Source organism: Durio zibethinus, chromosome 3 (genome assembly GCF_047325235.1).
Source record: "Durio zibethinus cultivar Kanyao isolate XHJ-2024 chromosome 3, ASM4732523v1, whole genome shotgun sequence".
In the NCBI taxonomy this organism is placed as follows: Eukaryota; Viridiplantae; Streptophyta; class Magnoliopsida; order Malvales; family Malvaceae; genus Durio; species Durio zibethinus.
In genome coordinates, this window is record NC_143164.1 from 5,084,270 (window position 1) to 5,108,073 (window position 23,804).

A 23,804-nucleotide genomic window follows, 5' to 3' on the forward strand; every position below is an offset into this window, starting at 1 on the left:
TATATATTACACATAAAATCATATAATTAATATATTTTAAATTAATTAATATTCAACTAATATAATACGATATAATATAATTAATACGATTATATATAAATAATAAATTAAAATTATTTATTTATTTAAATAATATAAAATAATATGATACAATTAACATGATTATATATAAATAATATGATTGATACGATTGTTTTATTTATTTAAATAAAAAATATTATTAAAATTAGTATTTAAATAAAAATTATTTAAAAATTAAATATTTATAACATATTTAAACATCAAAATATTATGATAAATATGATTATTAAATTATTTTTTGAAATAAATTAAAATAAAATTTAAAATTTTTTATGTTATAAATAATATCATATTTTAAACATATTATTATAATTTAACATAAAATATAATATAAATAATATCATATTTTAATTACTTTGACACAGTTAAAATATAAAATATAATTACATTAAATTTATATATAATTTTTTTCATATAATTTCTATATAATATCGTGAGATCTCATTGTTCATCTTTAATTAGGGTGACAGTCAAAGCGCCCTGAGGCCGCTTCCACAAAAACTGGGATGCCCTCACTTCTACGCACAGGAGGGGAACAGGATTCTTAATTCTACCAATATTAAGGGATTAAAGTGATAATTAAGATTGAAACTTCCTTTTTACCTACTTTCGTTTCTCTTTAATCGGTCTCAATTTTTACTGCAATTTAAAGATTTAAACAGCTTGATATATTTATATTTGAAATTTTATTAAGTTAATTTTTATTATTAGTTTTAAAAGATGGTATTTAATAATTTTAAATTTTAATATTTATAACTTTTTTCAAGTTATAAATTTTTTTGTAAAAATAAACTAAATATATTTCTAACTTAAAAAAAAAAAAAGCTCTGATACAAAAATATTTTAAGATATTATGTGAACAAATTGCTTTTTTTTTTTTTTATAGAAAAAAGGTTAGGAAGCTGAACTCGAGCTAAGGCCTGACGCAGACCAGAGAATTTAATAAGTAGAAGCACCAAATTTCCATGCAATTAAACATTATAATATTGGGTTGTAAGAAGACTAGCTAATTAAATTTCTTGGGTTTAGGATTTATTTAATCTCAAAATAGCATGTCATTGCCATAGCCAGTTACTATTTCTGAAGAGGCAATGCTGTTCAAAGAGTTTATATGATTAACCCTCCTCTCTTTATTCTCATGGCAGATGGTGGAATCATGGTTGGTCCCAAAATGACATGTATATTAAATACAATAAGATAAATGAGACAAAAATAATCTGCTATCAAATAAATAATTAATATTTTACTTGAATATTATCGAATTTCAAATAAATAATTATCAATAAAAGAATGATGCAATTGATAAATTTATTTATTTTTATAATAAATAATTTTAAATTTAAATTTAATCGATATGTATTAACATAAATTTTAAATACATAAATTTTATAATTTATGATACATTTTATTTTAACAAGAAAAATTGAACAAACTTTTATATGAAGTTTTTTATATCAAAATAAATAAATAAAAATGACATCAGTGATAAGTCAGGTATCTTCGTGATCTCATTCACATTAGGACCACTTAATAAGATTGATGATAAAATGCAGGTAACTGTCAGCCTGTCACTTTTAATTTTGTCTATATCAAGAATCACGAGATTAATATCAAAATTAAAATTAATTTCTAATTTACTGCTTCTGTTTCTTTGCTAAAAATTGAGGCAGCATAAATTTCTGGTGCAAAGGTTTCTCTAATTGTCACTAATATTGTTGATCCCTCTAATGATAACATCTGCTATCCACATGTAGGCCTCGATAGTTGTTACCCCATTTTGATTCAGATTGATTCTGGTGGGTATTCTCTGAACTTGATCAATCTCAATCCTGAAATTACCTTCGTTTTTCACTTTCCATTCCTGCTTTCTTTCATGTGTTCAAGACACAAAATGATGCTACAATCCTAAAGATGGCAACCGGGATTTTTCCCTTCGTTTCGATTCCTATGGTTTAGGGTTTCATCAGAGTTGAAACTCAATCGAATACAACAAAAAATTCAACAAGGGCTCATGAATGTGACTCATGTATTTATAAACAGATATGATAATTTAAAATATGATACAGTAATACGATATAAATATAATATAAAAATATAAAAATAATATAATTTAAAATTTTTATAATAATTATATATAAATTTAATAAATATATATTTATATCGACATGAATTATAATACATATTTTTTATTAAAAAAATTTTAAATTTTAATATTTTATATGATAAATACACAAATTATTGGATTTATTTATAAGAAGAGAAGAAATCCAAGTTTCATTTTTCATCGGTAATTGCCATGATGATCATGTTCGACGTGGGCTCAGCCATTGAAACCGGTAAGAAACTACCAAAATTTGAATATAATTGATCATCGATATTCCTTCCTAGCTAACCTTGTTTCCTATGTCTTCTGCTGCTTTTTCTTCTTTGCTAGTCAACTTTGCATCACTCTTCGTGCAGGCCTTTTAGCCAAACAAATGTCCTTGGGTACTTGATTTTGTTTGAATCAATTGGCACCACAAGGCCCGATTTTGTTTCCTAGCTTGCGAAACTGAATCATCAAAGTAGCACCTTTTGATTACTTTATGCAACTCGTTTTTTGTCTTACCTTGCTATTACTTTGGAATATATGATTTAATTCCATTGTCGGTTGCTTTAAACGTGCCAATTTAAAACAATTATTTTTTAAAGTCATCGTCAAATTGCCCTTTTTTTTTTTTTTTGAAAAATGTTAATCGGTGCCTAATAGCACACTAGTTAAAGTGATAATTAGAGAAAAAAAAGTGTATGCAAAATTCTTTCTTTAAATAGTGTTTTAATTATAAGCATTCATTAATCGGATTTTTTTTAATTTTCCATTATTCTCTAATTATTAACAAAGTTAATTAATCATTGGAAAGTAATTAATCAAGAGCGAGTGAAAATTGGAAATGAAAATAGTTTTTTCTGTAAGTAATCAATGTTTCTGGGTTTGTTTAGTTCGTAGGACGAAGAGATGACTGATTCAATTGGTCAGTCTGTTTTGTAGGAGACCCAAGATGTCAATGCCTCTATGACTTGCGAACAGGGACCTTTGAATAGTAGAGGAGACAGCATTCAAGCTCTCAAGGAAAATCTTTAAAATAAAATAAAAAAAAAAGCATTCAACCTACTAATGCATAATTGACAATTATACGAATTTTTTATTATTAAAACACTTAGCAGCAGTGCTTTATATTTTGCATAAAGTTTCCCAATTGCCGATACAAAAAAGCTTCAATCGAGATTTAATTTAAATGAATAATGAGATTGATTTTAATAAAATTAAAAAAAATAATAAAAATATTATAATTATGATTTAAAAAAATTAATATTAAATAAAATTTATTAAAATTAATATTTAAATTTAATTAATGATACAATAAATTCAATTATATCATATTTACATACGTGTGGAATCAAACTAAAGCTTAGAAAAAAGCATTGAAACCTTAAAGAATACATATGATCATCAGATTTTCTAGTCTTGATCAAAGCCAAAATATGCCAGCAAAGCCAAGGATATCTACAATTAAAGAAGAAAAAGAGAAGAAAGGGACAGCACAAAATACCAGGATGATCATTCTGAATATCCAGGATATATTTAATCTGTTATCCTTATAAAGAGAAACACAAACATCAATGATCTCAAATCAAACGAAAGGTCGGTACAATTTTCCATTCTTTTTCACATTTTGCCTACACTTTCACCTGTCTCCCATCCATAAGATCACAGTCAGATGGGCTTCCACTTCCAACACTTTTTCTACCGACTACAAGGAGAGGGAAAAAAAAAGGTGTTCCTGAGTCGTGACCTGGCCATTGATTGTGGCCTGATAAATGGGTCTTTTTTTTTCTTTTTTTTTTTTTTGACACCATGCAATCTATAAACTATAAGCAATAATTCAAGTGCATGTTACTGAACTGTTTCCAACTTTTACCTCTACTTTGGCCTATTTTTTTCTTTCTTTTTGCAGATATTTAAAGGAGCTTTAATATATCCAAATGTTCTACAAAATAACTCTATAATTGTTGCTCTAACAACTAATTTTAAAACAGTCAATTCGGTGTCGAGCTGTTTCTTTAATGATTTAAATATCTTTTTTTCCACTTTTTTTTCCTGTCATTTTCATGTTGATTAGAGTAGCCTCAGGAATTATGGCAGCAAATAGTTAAAATACTACAATCCTTCCACATTTGTGAGAGATCATCTGTGAAGAACTTTATCCAAGGCCACTGGGACCGTTTTTTCGTCAAGAGACGTCATCAATATCCAAACGATGAACTATTCATCAACAGTTTGAGCGTTGAAGTTTGATACATGGCTCATAATTCACCATAAAATTTGCCAGAAGCCCATAACCCTCATGTGGCTCATTTATGATATATCCATACACTATTGACTTCTTATTTAGTTTCTTGCATCTCTAAAACATTTTAAAAACGTCATAATAATTCCACATTGATCACTCATCTCTCATGCATTTATTAGAATCCATTTATCTTATCTGGATTGAGAATTTTTTTCCATTGAAGACTGATTATTTTAGATTCATTTGGTCAAGAAAATGTTGAAATATACTCTAGCGAGAGGATAGAGAAGGAATTTATTTATATAGTCTAAAATTAATTTAATTTTATACAATTTTATATTTTTTTATCAGATTTATATTTTATTAATTTGACTGTTGAATTTTATATTTTATTCACATAAATCATGTATGTTAAATTTAAAGTTAATTAAAAATGTTTAAATATTTGTTTGATAATAATAAAATTTTAATAGTTAATATATATAAAAAATACTATTCTAAAAGGAAATTATAAAAATATCGAATCAAATGTGCAGGACAAATACAAATAAATTATTAAATTTGTAAAAATTTTAATCGTACATGAAATTACACAAAAAAATGTAAAACTGTTTGTTTTATAACGGTGTAATTACATCGTCTCTCATTTAAGGATATAATCGAGTCGAGTCGATACAGTAAGAAGCTCCAGTTTGAGTTCGACTCACAACTCAAAGTTCGATACTCGCCTTGAACTCGATTGAATTTTATTTTTCAAATTCGAGCTCGATTCGTAATAAAATTCGAGTTACTCGAGCTCGTTCGATTAAGCTCGATTAATATGTGAAAATAAGCTCGATTCATATACTCGACAATAATTCGATTATTTATGTTGAGTTCGAATTCGAATTTGAACTCGAAATATTTTATTAATTAAAATAATAAAAATATATGTAAATATAAAAGCTCGATTAGGTTCGTTAGTTATTCGAGTCGGATATAAAAATATTTGAATTCAGTTCGATCGATAAATCGAGCAACTCGAGCTCGAGCTCAACTCGATAATAATCGAACCGAATTCAAGTTTTCTTCGAATTGAACCTGAATAATTTACGAGTACTAATTTATAATTTATACCCCTACTTTCATCTAATTAATATATAAAAATATAAAAATGTCAATATATATATAATATTATATAGTCACCATCCAAAATTGACTACAAAATCCATATCATTGGTGCAAACATTCTGCAATAGTAACTTAGTCAACATTCAGTGTTTCATTATAATAGCAGCTGTTATATAGTCACCATCGAAATTTGACTATAACATTCATATAATTAGTGCAAATGCACAATAACAATTTAATCACCATTCAATGTTCCATTATAAGAGTAGCAGAAACATGCAAAATTCTTTCGAAAATGACTTGAATATCACAAAATAATTATGTAAACTAAAAAACTTTTAATACCAAAAAAAAAAAAAAAAAAAACAGAGGATATCACGTGATCTATTGATATATTATTTAATTTTTACTTTTAATGATTAAGATTTAAATTTTAACAATTTCAAATAAATATAACAGAAGTATCATTAATTATGTTAAAAAATGCAAGGCTTTGGATGTTAGAGTTAATTTAGAACTCTACCTTTGGCAATAGTTTGGAATATATTAATAAGTTGAAAGGCATTTTAATGCTAATAGAATTGTTATAATTCAATTATTCAAATTTAAGATCAATTCGATCTTGATTGAAACGAAACTTTATAAAAAAGAAAAATATTAACTTACTTTTTTAACTTTTAATAACTTAATTGTTTTATTCAACTATTAAACAGTTTATATTTGATATATTGTTAATGTATAACTTTTTTACATTATTAATAAATTAAATTATGATAATTCAATAATGAAACATATAAGATAATAATATCTTATTAATAAGTATTTTTTTCAAAATACGGAGGAGTGCCGTTTTGAAGGCATCTATGCAGATCGGGCTGCAGTGATCGGGCTCCCAAATGAGCTATATGACTGCTTGGTGCTTGCATTTTGGTAAAGATCAATCTTACATCAAGCAAGGGACAAGGAGATCAGGACATACAATCTTTGTAAGTGGGCTCAAATCTTGGAGCTGAAAATAAATTCGCTCTGAGTCCTAAATGAGGTATGACTACCAACCAGCAGAGATCCCATGGGCTTTGTTCACACTTCTTTAAGCCCACAAGTATTACTGTCGAGGACATCGGCCGAGAGTTTGTGATTCCTGTGGGTTTGTGATGATTGTTTGTTAACTATGTGAACCAAAATAGGAGGGGAAAATGGAAACAAAGTTGATGTAAAATCCTAGTCCAAACAAACAGAAGCCATTGTCATAATATAGCAAATCACAAGTAAACAGAGCACAAACTTGCACCCCATATTATCATTTTGGCAGCAGTCTTTGATTTCAGGACAGTAGTCCTGATCCATACTTATTCAACCACTGCAAGACGAAAAAAAGGCTTTAAAATTCATTATTACAAATACTGACAAAGTAAATGAAGGCAGACTCTAGAAATAACAGAGTAATTAAATAGAAAGTTCCAGGACTCCCTGCAGGCTGATCATTCCAATCCTGTTGCTCTCTGTTGGTCTTTTTGTAAACCCCAGTTTCTTACTTTAAGCTGAAACTCAGCTGAAGCAGCTGGAAACTTCACTGTCTGGATTGGACTCAGTATCTCAATTACCTTCCTTACAGTGGAGCCTCGGAGTTTATCAGCTCTCTCCAGTGTCCTTAGCATCCTGCCCTTAAGTGTCTCCATTGCCGACTCAAGCTCTAACGCCTCGCCATCTTTCAGACTCCCAAAACGCCTAGCCAGGTTCAACAGCGGAGGAATTACCACGCTCTCTTGAATCGTCGTCATTGCTTCTGTCAACTTTCGTTCTCTCTTCTTTTCTCGTATTTAGCTCGCTCGATGTTTTCTTCTCGTTCAGGGGTTAAGTCCATTACTGAGTTGGCCAGTATTTTAAAGAGTAAGAATGGTTTGATTTTGAACCCACCAACCCAGAGGAGAGGCTTCTCGAAAGAACTCAACCATGGAGGAGAGTCGAAGAGAAACACCTCTTCTTTCGATGCCCTGGATTTCTCTTCTAAGTACTGTTCGTAGTGAGACAAGACTTCTTGAACCAAGCTTCCCTGCTGTTCGATTTCGTGCCCGTCCTGGGATGTGAGTGCTTGGACAAGCTGTTCAAGGAAGTTTTCCTGACGAATGGGCCAACCATTGAAGACAACAAGAAGAGTAAGAAAATTTTGGATTTTCTCCAGGACTAAGCATTTGGAACGCTTAGTGGAACAAAAAAAATTGTGAAATTGTAATATCTTATTAATGGAACAATTTCTTTGCCTCTTGTTGTGCCTACGAAACGCGAGGCAACAAGAGTGGCCTTTTTCCAGGAAAGGCCGGAAGGGTCTGTGGGAACAAATGAGGTCTCAAAAGGTTTCATTTACTTCTTAAGTACTGGGCTACAATGAAAGAAATCAAAGAACAAATGAAAATGAAGGTCTAGGCTCCAAAATGGGCCTTGCTATTGGACAATACCAAAGAAGTAAATGTCAGGCCACCAGCAAATCAATGGATAAATTAGTCAAATAATACAAAAAAAAATTAATTATGTTAATAATTATATTGAAATTTAAAATATCAAAAAATAAAAATATTAAATATTAATAAAATAATATACAAAAACTTGGCTATTTCCCTTTGGACAAAACCACAAATAAGAACCTACTTATCCTTAATTAATGAACTTAAGTAAATAATAATAATAATTATTATTATTTAATTAACTTGATGTAACGAGTTAATTATTAATTAATTAATTAATTAAAGTAATTACCTTTGAGTGTGTTGAAGAGAAAGACAGTGACCAAAAGTAGGGACCCCAGGACTAATTATACCGACAGGAAAGATACAAGCCAAAAGGCAGCCTCAAATCATGTTGCCATATCAAAACGTTTATTAATGTATTAAAAAAGCAATGATTAATATTAGTAGTACCACATAGCTTTATAATTCATGAACAGACAAAGGCAGATAGAAATGGAAGGGAAAGTTAGAATTATAGGCCATTCTAAAACGACAAACCGAATAACAAGAAAAATGAAGCAATCCTTTGGGTGTGCTTGGGAAATAAGCATGAGCACTTTATTTTAACTTTAACAATTAAAGACGTAAGCGATTTATGATTTATTTATTTTAAAATATTATTTATTAAAATTTAATATATAATATAGACAAATAAATATTAATTATGTTCGTAAATTATTTGTGTTTATATTTTAAATCTAAAAGCACTAAATATGAATACATTTTATTATATTTGTGATTTAGTTAATTAATTAATTATAAAATATTATTTGTAATCATTTTATTAAATTTAATAAATAAATATAAGACAAAAGAGTTAAAAAGTTATCAAATAAAAATTAAATAATTATCTAAATTTTTTATATTTTATTAAAATTTTATTTTTAATCAATTAAAGTCTTAAATATTTATTTTTATTCAATTAAATTTTTTATTAAATAAAAATAACTAATTATTTTTTCTTTACTAAAAATAAATATTTTAAAACTTAATTGATTGCAAAAAAAAATGAATGATTATTAAATTTTAATTCAAAAAATATTTTTTTCTTTTTACCAAAATATAAAGGAACAGAAATAAAACATGTCGACGTACTGTTTGTTCCCTCTACACCGCCGATAACAACCCGAAAGCCAAAATAGAATGAGCTATTTAAAAATAATAATAATAAATTAAGAACACATGCTAAAAGAGCAAAAGTGACCCGACCTATGGGGAGTGGGGGACACCTAACCAAACCTCCCAACTCAAACGACCTTGCATGAAAGGGAAATCATTAATTATTGAAATTTGCTTCCGTTTTTCTCTAAAATGACCATGTTGTTTTGCATTTTTAAAGGGATAAATGAGTACTGACCGACACCTTATTATACCAGAGAACTTGGCAGTTGCTTCATGGTACCGTCCAAAACAACATAAATACGTGATCCGATAGTTGCCCTCCAAATGTACTTAAAATTTCCAATTCAGGCAATCTCCTAATATCTAGTTTCTGTTCATCATTCATGCGTGGCTTTCTTTGTAATTTTCTTCAATTCTAATGTCGTTTTTATTTCTTCGTTGATTTTTTCGTCACACTGTCTAACATGCCAGTCTTCTTTTCCACTCTCTCAACGGGAACCGCCACCTCTCTCGATGGAAAACTCAAATTTTCAACGATCGGATAGCCAAATAATCCGGTTTTAGAGAGAGAAACAGGAACGGTTATAGAGAGAGAAAGAAAGAAAGAATCGTGAAATTCAAAGGGAAGGGATGGCGATTTCCGAAGCAGACCGCCAACGAGCGAGAGGGAGACCTCCAGGGTCGTCTGCAACTCGACCGGCTACTCGACTGCCTGTTCGAGCTAGAGTTACACTCCGGCAGCTGCTTCGAGTCGCCTCCGTGGCTTGTGGGATACAATTCGGGTGGGCCTTACAGCTCTCTCTCTTGATACCTTACGTTCAAGAGCTAGGAATACCTGACAAGTGGGCCAGCATCATATGGCTTTGCGGCCCGCTTTCGGGCCTCCTGGTGCAGCTTCTGGTGGGCCACATGAGCGACCGATGCACCAGCCGGTTCGGTCGTTGCCGACCTTTTATCGTATCTGGTGCAGTTTCGATTATCGTTGCCGTTTTGATCATCGGTCACTCCTCCGATCTCGGGTGGCTGTTCGGAGATAGAGGAGGCTATCGGCCGAGAGCTATCTTGGCGTTTGTTTTCGGGTTCTGGATTCTTGATGTTGCTAATAACATGACTCAAGGTCCTTGTAGAGCTCTTCTTGCTGATCTTACTGGTTAGTTTTTTCCCCCTTTTTTTGCATTTTTTATAGAATCATATAAAACCCTAGATGACATGATCGTTCAGTTTGTTGGACCATTTGATTGGTTCAATTGAGTTTTGGTAGGTTTTCAAATGCAATGTTACCAATCTAGGGTCTTATTAAATTGAGCTTGATCAGATCATTTAACTATAATTTTTATCACTCCATTTCCTTAATGAATGAATAACCTTCCCAGATTGTTTAGCATTTATATGATATTTATGCTAATCCGATTGTTTCCACTCCACATTTTTGGCAATCATAGGTAATGCATTGTAAGTGCCTAAGGTTTATTAGATGATAAAGATACCCACTACTAATTACAACTCCTGCAATTTCATGAAGTAGTTTGCAAATTTTTTTTGAACTATGCATAAAAGATTCATCTATTAGTTTTTGTTTATTCCTTTATGACATAGTAATTATCACAAAATTACCATTTTAAGAGATAAATCTTTACATTTAAAATTTCTTATGTAATATTTCTTAGAATGTGATTGTCTGATCACGGAGTCAAACTTCTCTGTCAAAAAGTTTTCCATAGGTTATCCTTGTAATTGGCACCTGAGATTATACTGCAAAATTTCATGATAATAATACCTAAGGTTCCTTCACATAGAATAAATAAAGAAACTTGATACTGTGCTTGCCAGTTTGCAATTCTAATCTGAAAGCACGTGAAATTATTTCTTTACATGTTTTGCCATGTAAATCAACACACAAACGAATTAAAATTACAATGGTGGGGTTTTTTCTATTGTCAAATAACAGTAAAAAATTGTGTCTACAACTGTTTGATGTATAAATATAAAAATCATGAAACCAGCTTCAAATTGACATTATCTTCTTTCACTCTTATGTTAGGAAAGGATCATCGAAGAACCCGAGTGGCAAATGCTTACTTCTCTCTATTCATGGCTGTCGGCAATGTTCTTGGCTTTGCAACAGGATCGTACAGTGGTTGGTTTAAGGTTCTTCCATTACCATGACAGCGGCCTGTGATGTTGACTGTGCAAATCTCAAGTCTGCTTTCTTTCTAGATATTATTTTTATTGCAATTACAACATATCTAAGCGTTTTAGCTGCTAAGGAAGTGCCACTAGGTTCATGTGTTAGATCTACACCCTTTCACGAAGAGGGGCCTGAACAGTCAGGTGGCCATGCTGAAGAAGCTTTTCTATAGGAATTATTTGGAACATTTAGATATTTCTCAGGGCCTATATGGATAATCTTGTCTGTTACTGCACTGAATTGGATTGGATGGTTCCCTTTTCTTCTCTTTGATACTGACTGGATGGGTCGAGAGATCTATGGTGGTCAGCCAAATGAAGGGGGGAATTATAATGCTGGGGTCAGAATGGGCGCATTGGATTGATGTTGAATTCAGTTGTTCTGGGAATTACATCAGTGCTTATGGAGAAGCTTTGTAGCAAATGGGGAGCTGGTTTTGTCTGGGGAGTTTCAAACATTCTCATGGCGCTGTGCATTCTCTCAATGCTTATTCTATCATATGTGGCAAATCATATGAATTATATTGGCCATGATCTACCCCCAGATGACATTTTGATTGCTGCACTAGTGATTTTTTCCATCCTTGGTGTTCCATTGGCGGTAAGCTGCTCTCTTTCTCCTACAGAAAATTATTTGATCTTTTAATTGAATTTGTCGAGAATAAAAGGCATGGAGATAGTAGTTATTTTCTCCACCTGGACTATATGTAATCAACATCTGGCTACTCTGCATCGGCATTCGGAAGATTACTGTTTAACCAATCTTAACTTGGTGATCTTCTTGGTTCAAAGCATAAAACATCATCAATCTAGTCGCATGAAAGTACTAAAACATTGATCCTATTGACTGTAATTTAATGATCAATTTTATTTGCTAGACAGTCAGATCTTAAAACAGGCCCAAACTGTGGCAGGGCCTGAGGTTAGCCTGGTTCTGCTAATGTTCCAATCAATCTTCCCTCTAGAACTAACCCTGAATTTCTTTTGAATAAGATACCTCTCCTAGGATTGGCCTTCAAATAGTGCAATATACGGTAGATAGCCTGTAGGTGCACTTCTTTAGGACCATGCATAAATTGACTTACCACACTCACAGCATATGCTATATCAGGTCTAGTATGTGAGAGATAAATGAGTCTTCCAACTAATCTTTGGTACATCTCTCTATTTACAGCAGCATCTTCATTAGCTTCTCCAATTTTATGATTAGGATCTATAGGGGTATTTGTAGGTTTACATGCAAGCTTCCCAGTTTCCTTCAGAAGATCCATCACATATTTCTGTTGTGAGATGAAAATACTATACCGTGAGTGAGCTACTTCAATTCCTAGGAAGTACTTCAATCTCCCTAGCTCTTTTATCTCAAATTCTCTAGCCAAACACTGTTTTAGAGATTCTCGCTCTTTTTCATCATCTTTAGTTACAATTATATCATCAACATACACTAATAGAACTGTGACTCTCCCTGAATCAGAGTGCTTGATAAACAATGTGTGATCTCCTTGACTCTGTTTATATCCCATTGCTAGCATCACTTTGGCAAATCTCTTGAACCAAGCTTTAGGAGACTGTTTAAGGCCATATAAAGCTTTTTTTAACCTGCATACTTTGTTTGCTTCTAGATGACCTCCAAATCCCGGTGGAACCTTCATATATATTTCTTCTTCCAAATCACCATGTAGAAAAGCATTCTTTACATCAAATTGTTGAAGCTGCAAACAAAATCCTAACTGTATTCATCTTGGCAACTGGAGCAAAGGTTTCTTGGTAATCCACTCCATAAGTTTGAGTGTAGCCCTTAGCCACTAACCTGGCTTTATACCTTTCAACAGTACCATTTGCCTTGTATTTTACAGTGAAAACCCATTTACATCCCACTGGATTTTTTTCTTTAGGCAACTCTACCAGTTCTCATGTCTGATTTTTCTCTAAGGCCTCCATTTCTATTTTCATGGCTTGCCTCTATTTCTCATTGGATAATGCCTCGGATAATGTAGTTGGAATAGAAATAGTGTTTAGGCTCACAAGAAAATTTTTGTGGGATGGTGAGAATTTTTCAAATGACACAAAATGAGAGATTGGGTATAGTGGATGCTTGGTACATTCTCTGGTTCCTTTCCTAATGGCAATAGGCAGATCATAATCACTAGTTATAGTTTTAAAAGATTCATGCTCACTAGTTATAGGGTGTAAATGTTGAAGAAGGGGGCAAATCAAGCAAAAAGAAGTCTTTATCTTTATCTTCTATGAATGAAATCCCCCTTGAAGATAAGGTTGAGTAAAGAACGGTTTATTTTCTTCAAAAGTGACGTCTGCAAGCACTTAAAATTTTTTGTTAGGAGGATGATAGCACTTATATCCTTTTTGAGTTGAAGAATACCTTACAAAAATATACTTAATCGCTCTTGGATCCAACTTTCCCCTGTTATGACTGTGAACATGAACAAATGATGTACAACCAAATATCCTAGGTGTGAGATTGTTTGTGGTATTGAGGTTGGGATAAAATTGTGAGAGTAGTTCCATAGGAGTTTTAAATCCCAAAACCCTTGAAGGTAATCTATTTATAATATGTGTGGCAGTGAGAACAGCTTTCCCCCAGTAAAATTTAGGTACATTTGCTTGAAAAAGAAAGGCTCAGGTTGTGGCTAGTAAATGGCTGTTTTTCCTCTCTGTCACTCCATTCTGCTGTGGAGTATTAACACGATAACTCATGGATAATCCCCTCTTTTTGGAAATTGGTAGATAGACTCTGGTTGAAGTAGTCTCTTGCATTATCAGACCTAAATCTCTTGATTCTCACTCCAAATTGATTTTGCATCATGTTTTGGAAACTTAAAAATACACTATTCACATCTGATTTGGATTTAAGTAAAAAACCCAAGAGATCCTGGTACAATCATCTATGAATGAAACAAACCATCTCGCATCAGAAATATTAGGAATTGTAGAGGGACCTCAAATGTCACTATGAATCAAGTAAAAGGGAGTAGAACTTCTTTTGTTACTGATTGGAAAAGACACATGTCTATGCTTTGCAAGTTCGCAAACATCACAATGAAAATTTTCGACATTTAATCCTTTGAACAAGGAAGGAAACATGTTTCTCAAGGTTCCAAAAGAAGGATGTCCAAGACAAAAATGATAAAGCTAGATTTTGTCTTTATTGGAAGATTTTTCAGAAAGAAATGACAAAGATAAACTATTCTTGATACTACTTGTGTTATCTAATGTCTTAAGATAGTATAGTCCATCCTTCCCCTTAGCAAGTCCAATCATCTTTCCCGAACTCTGGTCCTGAAATTCACAATAAGAGTGATAAAAAGTTACTTTGCAATTCATATCTCTGGTAAGTTTTTGTATAGATATCAGATTAGTAGACAATCCAGGAACATGAAGAACATTTTTTTGAACAAACGAAGGATTAACTTGAACATCTCCTAATCCTGCCACTGTGGTAAGTGAACCATCTGCAACAACAATTTTCTTATTACTAGGACACAGGTTATATGTACTAAACTTTTGTGAGGAATGTGTCATGTGGTCTGTGGCTCCTGAGTCAATGACCCAAAAACTCCGAATAGGCTTAGCCGAGACATTTAATCGATGAGAACTGGAAGCTTTACCTGAACTAAAAACCTTACCCAAAGAGCATACCACAGTAGGCTTTTCAAGGATTTTCAATAAGTTTCTCAGCTTTTCAATCTCTTTCCTATCAAACTCTCCTTGTTTCTGAGACATCTGTAGTACTTTAGTGATTTTTTCAGTTAACATTTTCTCAAATTGGGTGGTAGTGATATCTTTTTTTGAAAGGGTTCGGCAATGAAGGCCTAAAAAAGTCAGCAATAAAGGCTGAAAATTTTGCTTCCCAAGAAGAGCCTAAAGCTCTGATACCATGTGGAAAAACTAATAAATAAATCAGTGTGAAAACTGAATGTATGTTGGAAAACTGTTTATTGAGAATTATACAAAAATCTTAGGTTTATATACAACTAACTAGGGGAAACTAAATCTTCCTAAAAAACTAATCTTATAATTGAGGGATTGTCTATTCTAATTTTAGGGATACAAATACTTAATTTTAGAAATACAAATATAAATATACAGATTACAATATTACAACCAGCTGTAAATAAGCGTTTTCCCACAATTTGTTATCAGTTATCTGACCTGGACTTGGATTTGATTCTGGTCTTCCTTCCAATACCTGGTATATGTTCCTGCTGCACATTTTTATCAATTACTTACAGACTTCCACCTTGTCATAGAACCGAATTCTAATGAATAAAAAGATATCTATTGTTTTTCTTTATCCCTGATTCCTTTTGGTTTCTGACCTGACTATGACACAAGTTGACACTTACCCAATTGGCCAAGCATCCTCATTTTCTTCTCTGAACCAAAGCTGTCAAAAAAGTATACTTCGAATCTTAATTGCAACTCAACCCATCAGCAGTACCATGGTTGACTACCAATTTTCATCAACCAGATTGTTCTGGTTTCTATATGAAAAAAAAAAAAAAAAAAGTCCAAGAATCATTTGTTTTCAAATGAAATATTGTTCGGTTGACCTTGTTGAGCCAATGGAATGTTGGCATCCAACTTTGGACTTAAACCTGCCACCAAGTGCATCAAAATTGTTTATATTTTACTCATTTCCTTATTTTTCATTCCTCCTGGTAAAAGCACGGAGGATTAGAAAATTCTTTTCCCGGATAAAGGTGGATAAGTTGGGGAATAATCTATTCTATTATATAATCTTGTTGGAGAATTTGCATTATACAAGGTAGGACCATGTTAGAAATTAATTGTTTAAGTGATATTTATTAGAGTTAACTAAGGTATAGAAGGAGTACAGTAATGCAATTTTTGCTTGCCAGGGGACCACCATTACTGAAACTTGTCTGGATCGGATCAAGTTAAAGTACCAAAGAATTTCAAGTATGCTTCCACTTGCATTTCAATATTTCATGAAAATGTGAATGAAAGGATTCAAAGGAAAAAGGAAATGCTGGAAAATGGTATGAGAACCATGCAAGATCCTTTTAACCTTTTATAGTTATTTTTTTTTCTTGGCCTGATTTGAACCTCCAGGAACCATTGTTGTGGAAAGCTAAACATGGAATCAAACTGAGAAACAACAAAAATATTCCCTCATCAGATGAAACTTATGGCTAATAAAAAAAAATCTATGGATGATAATCTTTCTTAATAAAAATTGGGGTTTGGATTAGATATCTTGTCTTCAACTTAACTAGAAAAGTAGTACAGTTACCAATGGTTTAATTAGGTTAATTTCAGTTTTTTGCAGGTAGGTGATATAAAGTTACCTTGATAGTCACTCAACCCTTACAAGATGACAAAATATTTGCAAATGTATGGAAATTAAGTTGGGACTCTTGACAAGCTTATAAATCATGTTAGTGGGAAATTTTTTGGATGAGCTTAGGATTTTTATTCAGTATTTTTTTTCTCATTTTTCAGAGCCAGGATCTGAGAATAAACTAATGTGCTGAGTTCCTTGGAAGTCCATATGTGGTTGAGCAGCATTTGTGAATCTGTGTCGGATAGACTAAGAGATGTGCTCAATGATGAAGAGCAAAAGCAAAAGACGTCCACTCTCTACTCCCCAAAATGTATTTGCTGCAATCTGGCTTGGCAAATCCTCTTAAGCTGCTTTTCTCTCCTTTCTTTTTTTCTTGTCTTTTCATTTATCACATTTTCTTTTGAAGAAGCAAACATAGATAATTGGTAACTGCAAAATTAAATTCCTATCCTATTTGTATAATCATCTTCTTTATTAAAGAGGGGAGAATAAGATTATTTCTTGGAAGGTCAATTCTTTTCTCAATTTTCAGGCATTATCATTTGTTAATTTCCATAGTATAAAATAGGGTTTTGGTTTGCCCTATGAGTCAATTTATAATCATTTTCATGTTTTATTAAATTGAACAAGTGTCTGCCATTAATGTAATTAAAAGCTTTTATGTGCATCAACACATTCATGTTTTATTAGACAATTATTATTGGTTCAGCCACTTTACTATTTTCTTATAAAATATATTTTGGTTAGTGGTCAAGGGTGATGGCAAATCCTTCTAGATATAAGATATAGTGAAGTTCTGACTGAATTTTTTCGGTTAATATCTAGGCCCATAACCTTTTTTAGATAATTATTGTAGCCCATAATAACCATAAATTAGTGACTTTGTTTGTGTCCAGCAAATAACAATTGAAAATCTTGTCTAAATGGGCTGAAGTCTGGCTGTCTTTTTTCTTGAACATGGGGGGCTTCAACTTTTCCAAAACCCAATCCTGGCCTACCTATTTTTCATTTTCATTTTCCGCCTTTTCAGATTGCTTGGGGTAAAAGGGTTTCTGATTGCAAGTTGAAAACTATCTGTTAGAAAATGGTGATGGCAACGAGACTAGTTCAGTAGGATGTCCAATTCATCCTAATTTTATTAAGAATCATTTATTATTGTAAGGGTTTAGGATGATTTTGGTCTTTTGGAGTTTTAACACTATGGCCAGAACCTATTTAAATAACCTTGAACAAACAAGTATGGTTGAGCCTTTGATAAATCAAGCTAAGGCTTCAAGAATAATTACGTTTGCTCTTGCTTGATTGGTCAGCCAAAAGTTCTTGCCATCCGAAATTGCTTTCTGTTGACTTCACAACATTTTTCAGATATTTGGACTCCTTAAGAATTAGTGTTCTTTAGATTGTGTTCAAGGCATTGTTACTGGCTTCTAATAAGTGGATTAAATCTCCCATATATGGATAGCTAGAGCAAAAATTGATCTTGACGAAATTTAACAAATCTTGCTCTGCTTCAAGATCTGATGAATCAAATTGTTTCAGAGCACAAGAAGGATCAATTTCCATTTCCAGGGTTGATCAGACCAATAGTATGTTATTATCTCATTTCCCTGGCAAGATTTAGTTGAAGAAATTGGCATTTTCTTGCCTCATATTTCTATTTCTAAACGAGATAGGCACCTATAAATTTTTCCTTGCAGATTAGCCGCCATTATGGAAAAATTTTTTTGCTATAGTCAAAGATTAAAAAGCATAACAGCTTACAGGCTCTGGCTAATAACTTTACAACTGATCACAAGCTGATCAAAACAGCTAATATGTTACAAAAATGCTACTACAATGTTACAATATTTCAAGGTTTATAACTGTAGATTGAATTTCTACGCAGAATCCATTGCTGCTGCTTCCTTTTTCTTCTGGTCACCGTCCTTACAGATAACAATGCCGACCAATTTGCATGGTTCAGCCTCTTCCAGCATTTGAACCACGGTTCTCATGGTGGGTCTAAGGGCAGGCAGCTTGGTCGTGCACGAAATGGCAATTCTCAACACTTTGACAGCATCTTCTTTGAAAGCATCTGGAATTCTTGGGTCCACTATACCTAAAACACTCTGTTTCTTCTTTATTTTGCTGCAGACCCAAGTCACCATGTCATTACTGTCTCCATACTCTGGTTCAATTGGTCTCTTTCCACTCACTAGCTCCATTAATACCACTCCAAAGCTGTACACATCGCTTTTCTCGTTGACTTTGTAGGTGTAACCATATTCTGCAGAATTAACATTTTATTATTAACAAACAGAATCTATAAAAATAATCTCCTAATCAATGCTTCATTTGGATGCTTAAAGACAGATTCCACCAGAATTTGGTTAATATTTCTTAATTCTCATCAATCAAAGGGAACCTGAAAGAATAAACAGTAAAAAGTAACTTACCAGGAGCTATGTAGCCGTGGGTGCCTGCAATGACATGGGTGGAGTCTTTAAAACCATTGGCCTGAACAATCTTGGCGAGTCCAAAATCAGCAATCCTAGGCTTCAAAAACTCATCCAGCAATATGTTACTAGATTTGACATCCCGGTGGATCACCGGCCTCTCGCATCCATGATGAAGGTACTCTAGTCCCTTAGCTGCCCCAACGGCAATCTCATACCTAGAATCCCAATCAAGCTCCATTTTCTTACTCGTATGCAACAGATCCCACAAGCTCCCGTTAGGCAAGTACTCGTACACCAACAAGCTTGAGTCTTCACTAGTAATGCTGCAGTAAAGCTTCACCACGTTGACATGTCTTATTGAGCTCAATGTCTGCACCTCCGCGTCAAATTCCTTTGCCTTACCATCACGATTGCTTAGGATTGGAGTACTACTCCGGCTTTTTCCGCGGCCATGAGAATCTGTATTCCATATATGTTTCACAGCAAGTTCTACACCATTAGAAAGCATTACTTTATATACATTTCCAGACCCTCCTTTTCCAATCAGATTCTCTTGCTTGACGGAATCAAGAATCTCATCTTCAGTGAAAGATAGCATATGGAAAGACTTAAAATCCCAAGATTCTTTCTTCAAAGAACGGTCGTGGTCTTTTTCTCTTCTCCTTAAATATAAGAAATATCCAAGCGAAGCAAGCAAGATCGTTGCACCTAGAGCGAAACAAATTATAAGCGTACGGGCATCTTTAGACATGCCAGAATCTGGTGAACATTGCTTGAAAGATCTGATAGTTGAACTGCAAAGGCCAGGGTTTCCGGTCAAGCTACCATTATATGCTTCAATGGAGAGAGACTGTGGTATAGGACCAGTTAACTGATTACAGGATAGATCAAAAAGGTTCAGCTTGAGGGACGACAAGCTCTCTGGAATTTTACCAGAAAGTTCATTTCGAGACAAATTTAGAGAGTTCAATGTCGGCAAAGATCCCAAAGATGAAGGAATTTCGCCAGAAAGAGAATTGTTAGCCATGTTTATGTTACTGATGGAAGTAAAAGAACCTAATGACTCTGGTATAGAACCAGATAATCTGTTGTTGTTCAATTTAAGACTGTTCAATCTTTTCAGTTCCCCAATTCCCTGAGGGATTTTTCCAGAAATCAGATTGTTATTTAGCTCAATTCTAACCAAAGATGTAGCTTCTGAAATCTCTTCTGGCAACTCACCTGATAACCGATTGCATTCTGCGGACATTATTGCAATCTCTTTTGCATTCTTGATATCAGAAGTAATTGAACCTTCAAATTGATTGAAAGAAATGTCAATAATATCCACTTTCGGTAATCCCCATATTCCAGCAGGAACTATGCCTGAAAGCGAGTTGTTACCAACTCTAAACCGCTTTAAAGTGGTACAACTTGCGTAAGTCGTCGGAATTGCACCGGTAAGCCTGTTCTGACGCATAAGAAGCCCTCTCATGGTTCCTTTCTTGCACATGTCTGGAGGAATTGGACCAGTTAAAAAGTTTTCTGATACATCGATGTAGTCGAAATCAGCCCAAGAACCTAGCTTTTGAGGCAGAGGACCAGTCAACATGTTGTTGTAGAGAGACAGATTCGCCAGTTTTTTTAATTGACCCAACTCGGGTGGTACTTCTCCTGTAAACTTGTTCCCAAAGAGGTGCAGACTTACCAGGTTGGTCAAATACCTCACTTCTGAGATATCTCCTTCAAGATGGTTGGTTGAGGCATCGAAATACTCTAGTTTTGACAGATTTCTCAATCCAACTGGAAGTTTTCCTGTTAATTCATTTAAGTAAAGCTCAAGCTGCCAGAGATTGTGAAGCTTTCCAATCTCCACCGGAATTTCTCCAGATAAATAATTGTATTGGAGCTCTAAATCTCTAAGCTCAGTGAGATCGCCAATTGCTGGAGGAATCTTCCCCTCAATGCTGCAATTCGCCAAATAAAGCCAATTCAGTTTCTTTAGCTTCAAAATCTGATTAGGAAACGGAGTTCGGTCGAAAAGGTTGTCCCCGAGGCTCAAAACAGCAAGATTGGTCATGTTTTCAAGTGATTTCCATGGAAAAGGGCCAGAAAATCCGCTGCCATTTAAATAAAGGTATTGTAATTCGCTGAGAGCAGATATATCAGGAAATGAACCCGTAAAAAGATTGCTCCGAAGATCCAAATATTGAAGCTTTACACAATTACTCAAATCTTCAGTGATTGCACCATACAATAAATTGTACCCCAAGGAAAGCTTATCTAAGGATTGAAGCTGGCAAATTAAATCCAAAGGAAGAACACCCGTCAGCTTCTGACTTGAAAACTTGATTTCCTTAACCGACCCCTCTGCGTTGCAAGTGATTCCGTTGAAGCCGCAAACAGAATTGGCAGCCTTCCATGAATCAAAAACATTGTTACTGCTTGATTTATCAAGAGCTGATTTCAGGCTCAGCAATATTTGAAGTTCATCAGATTTTACGAAACAAGGTAAGCATAAACAGAACAGGAGATATAAAGAGAGCAAGATTTGCCGTCGAAAGCAGGCGTTTGACATGCCGGAGGTTTGAAACAGACGAGAAAAGGGTAACTTTTCCTGAAAGGGTTCTCTTCTAATTAAGTGGACTCAAAGTAGCGAAGACTCTTAAGAAAGATTGTGGAGGATAAGGACCGAAATCCCTGGTAGCTAGAAAGGAAAATTGACTGTTTACAAGGGTGGCATTTATTTTTTAATTTTCTGTTACAAAAGTCATTGTTTTGCAGTAAAATTCTAAAAACAATGGCAAAATCCCATTTGTTTGGAACAGGAAAAGTTCTGTCTGATCGCTGTTCATTTATTCACATCATGTTACCTTTTTATTTTTCCTGCTATTTATTCATGTTACCTTCAACCATGTAAAGATTTTTTTTTTCAACATGAGGTCAGGAGTCACCCGCCCGTTTCTTTATATTTTCAACCTCAAAGCAACTTTCTTTATTTGCATTTAAGATTCTGGTCACGTGTCCCCGGCACCAATGGGGATTGCACTTAGCAAAACATGTAGTGTCAATATTATAATTGTGACGTGGTAGAGCTGGAGACAGGAGAGTCGAAGAAGCACGGAAATTCACCAGGCTGCCGACGTTGACTTTCTTTTTTAAAAAGTATCAGGGTCTACAAAAAAACCACGTGGACAAAGTTTAGTTGGGGAGTTATCTGAGACTCTTATCATGCGCGTGGGCATACGTCCTATCATTACTGCCTGTCTGCGTCCTGACCAGATATCTCATTGACAAGCCAACGCTTCTATCCATTTTCGACGAAGATTTGATACATTGAATCTCTCTTTCGCTGCTGATTGATGGACTCGTTTTCTAGAGGGAGGTGTGTTCTAATATTTTACATGTGCCGTCCTCTAAATAAAAACAAAATAAAAATTATCGATGTCTATTAATTTTATATAATTCATGTATTAAAATATTATAAATATTTCATTTAAATTTCCCTTAGTTAATATTTTTTAGTATTTATTTTTTATTTTATAGTAATCAGTTCACTTTACATGAGTTTTACTTTTGAGTGATGAAAAATGAATAATTTGATATCAGCACGAATTGGAATAATTGTGGTGCTAATTTTATATTAAATTGGATAAATTATGAATTTTTATTATATTTATATCACATCTACTTATTTTGTAATAAATATATAAAATATAAAAAATTATTATTTTACATTCATATTATTATGTAAAACACAAAATATAATTTATAATTTATATTAAATTTATTTATAATTTATATAAAATTTTAAATTATATCATTATATTTTTTTGTCATATTTTAATTATATTTAAAATTATTATATTTTATATTTATATGTTATTATTTTTATCATGTTTACATTCTAATAAAGTAAACGAAGTGTAGACCATGACGATGAGAAATTGAGAATCTAAAAATTCAGCGTCTTCCCGAGCGCAACGAAGATGCTTAGATAATTTGTATTATTATATTATATTTTATATTAAATATAATTTTAAATATAATATAAATAATTTTAATTTAAATGTGATACGAACAAATGAATCATATAAATAATTTAAATATAAATATAATATATTTATTATATATATTATACATAAAATCATATGATAAATATATTTAAAATTAATTAATATTTAACTAACATAACACGATATAATACAATTAATATAATTATATATAAATAATAAATTAAAAATAATTAATTATTCAAATAATATAATATAATATGATATAATTAATATGATTATATATAAATAACATGATTAGATATGATTATTTTATTTATTTAAACAAAAAATATTATTAAAATTAATATTTAAATAAAAATTATTTAAAAATTAAATATTTATAATATATTTAAACATCAAAATATTATAATAAATATAATTATTAAATTATTTTTTAAAATAAATTTTAAAGTTTTTTATGTTATAAATAATATCATATTTTAAATATATTATTATAATTTAACATAAAATATAATATAAATAATATCATATTTTAATTACTTTGACACAATTAAAATATAAAATATAATGACATTAAATTTATATATAATTTTTTCAAATATTTCTATATAATATCGTGAGATTTCATTGTTCATCTTTAATTGGGGTGACAGTCAAAGCTCCCTGAGGCCGCTTCCACAAAAACTGGGATGCCCTCACTTCTACTCACA

At 32.4% G+C, this 23,804-nt stretch overlaps 1 protein-coding gene and 2 pseudogenes across 2 annotated transcripts; 1 reads left to right on the forward strand and 2 right to left on the reverse strand.

Annotated features, from left to right (window-relative positions):
- Window positions 1–6,557: 6,557 nt before the first annotated feature.
- On the reverse strand, window positions 6,558–9,533 carry LOC111299650 (protein ZW2-like; annotated as a pseudogene).
- LOC111282037 (sucrose transport protein SUC4-like) lies at window positions 9,285–17,339 on the forward strand (annotated as a pseudogene). The gene is made up of 4 exons (XR_016340851.1): window positions 9,285–10,298; window positions 11,190–11,936; window positions 16,647–16,711; window positions 16,820–17,339. The product of XR_016340851.1 is annotated as a sucrose transport protein SUC4-like (transcript).
- A 1,030-nt stretch (window positions 17,340–18,369) lies between these two features.
- On the reverse strand, window positions 18,370–21,946 carry LOC111299658 (receptor-like protein kinase 7). The gene is made up of 2 exons (XM_022894989.2): window positions 19,097–21,946; window positions 18,370–18,927 (listed from the first exon to the last, which is right to left on the reverse strand). The coding sequence occupies exons 1-2, from the start codon at window positions 21,654–21,656 to the stop codon at window positions 18,539–18,541; spliced, it is 2,949 nt and encodes a 982-aa protein (XP_022750724.2). The 5' UTR covers window positions 21,657–21,946; the 3' UTR covers window positions 18,370–18,538.
- Window positions 21,947–23,804: the final 1,858 nt, after the last annotated feature.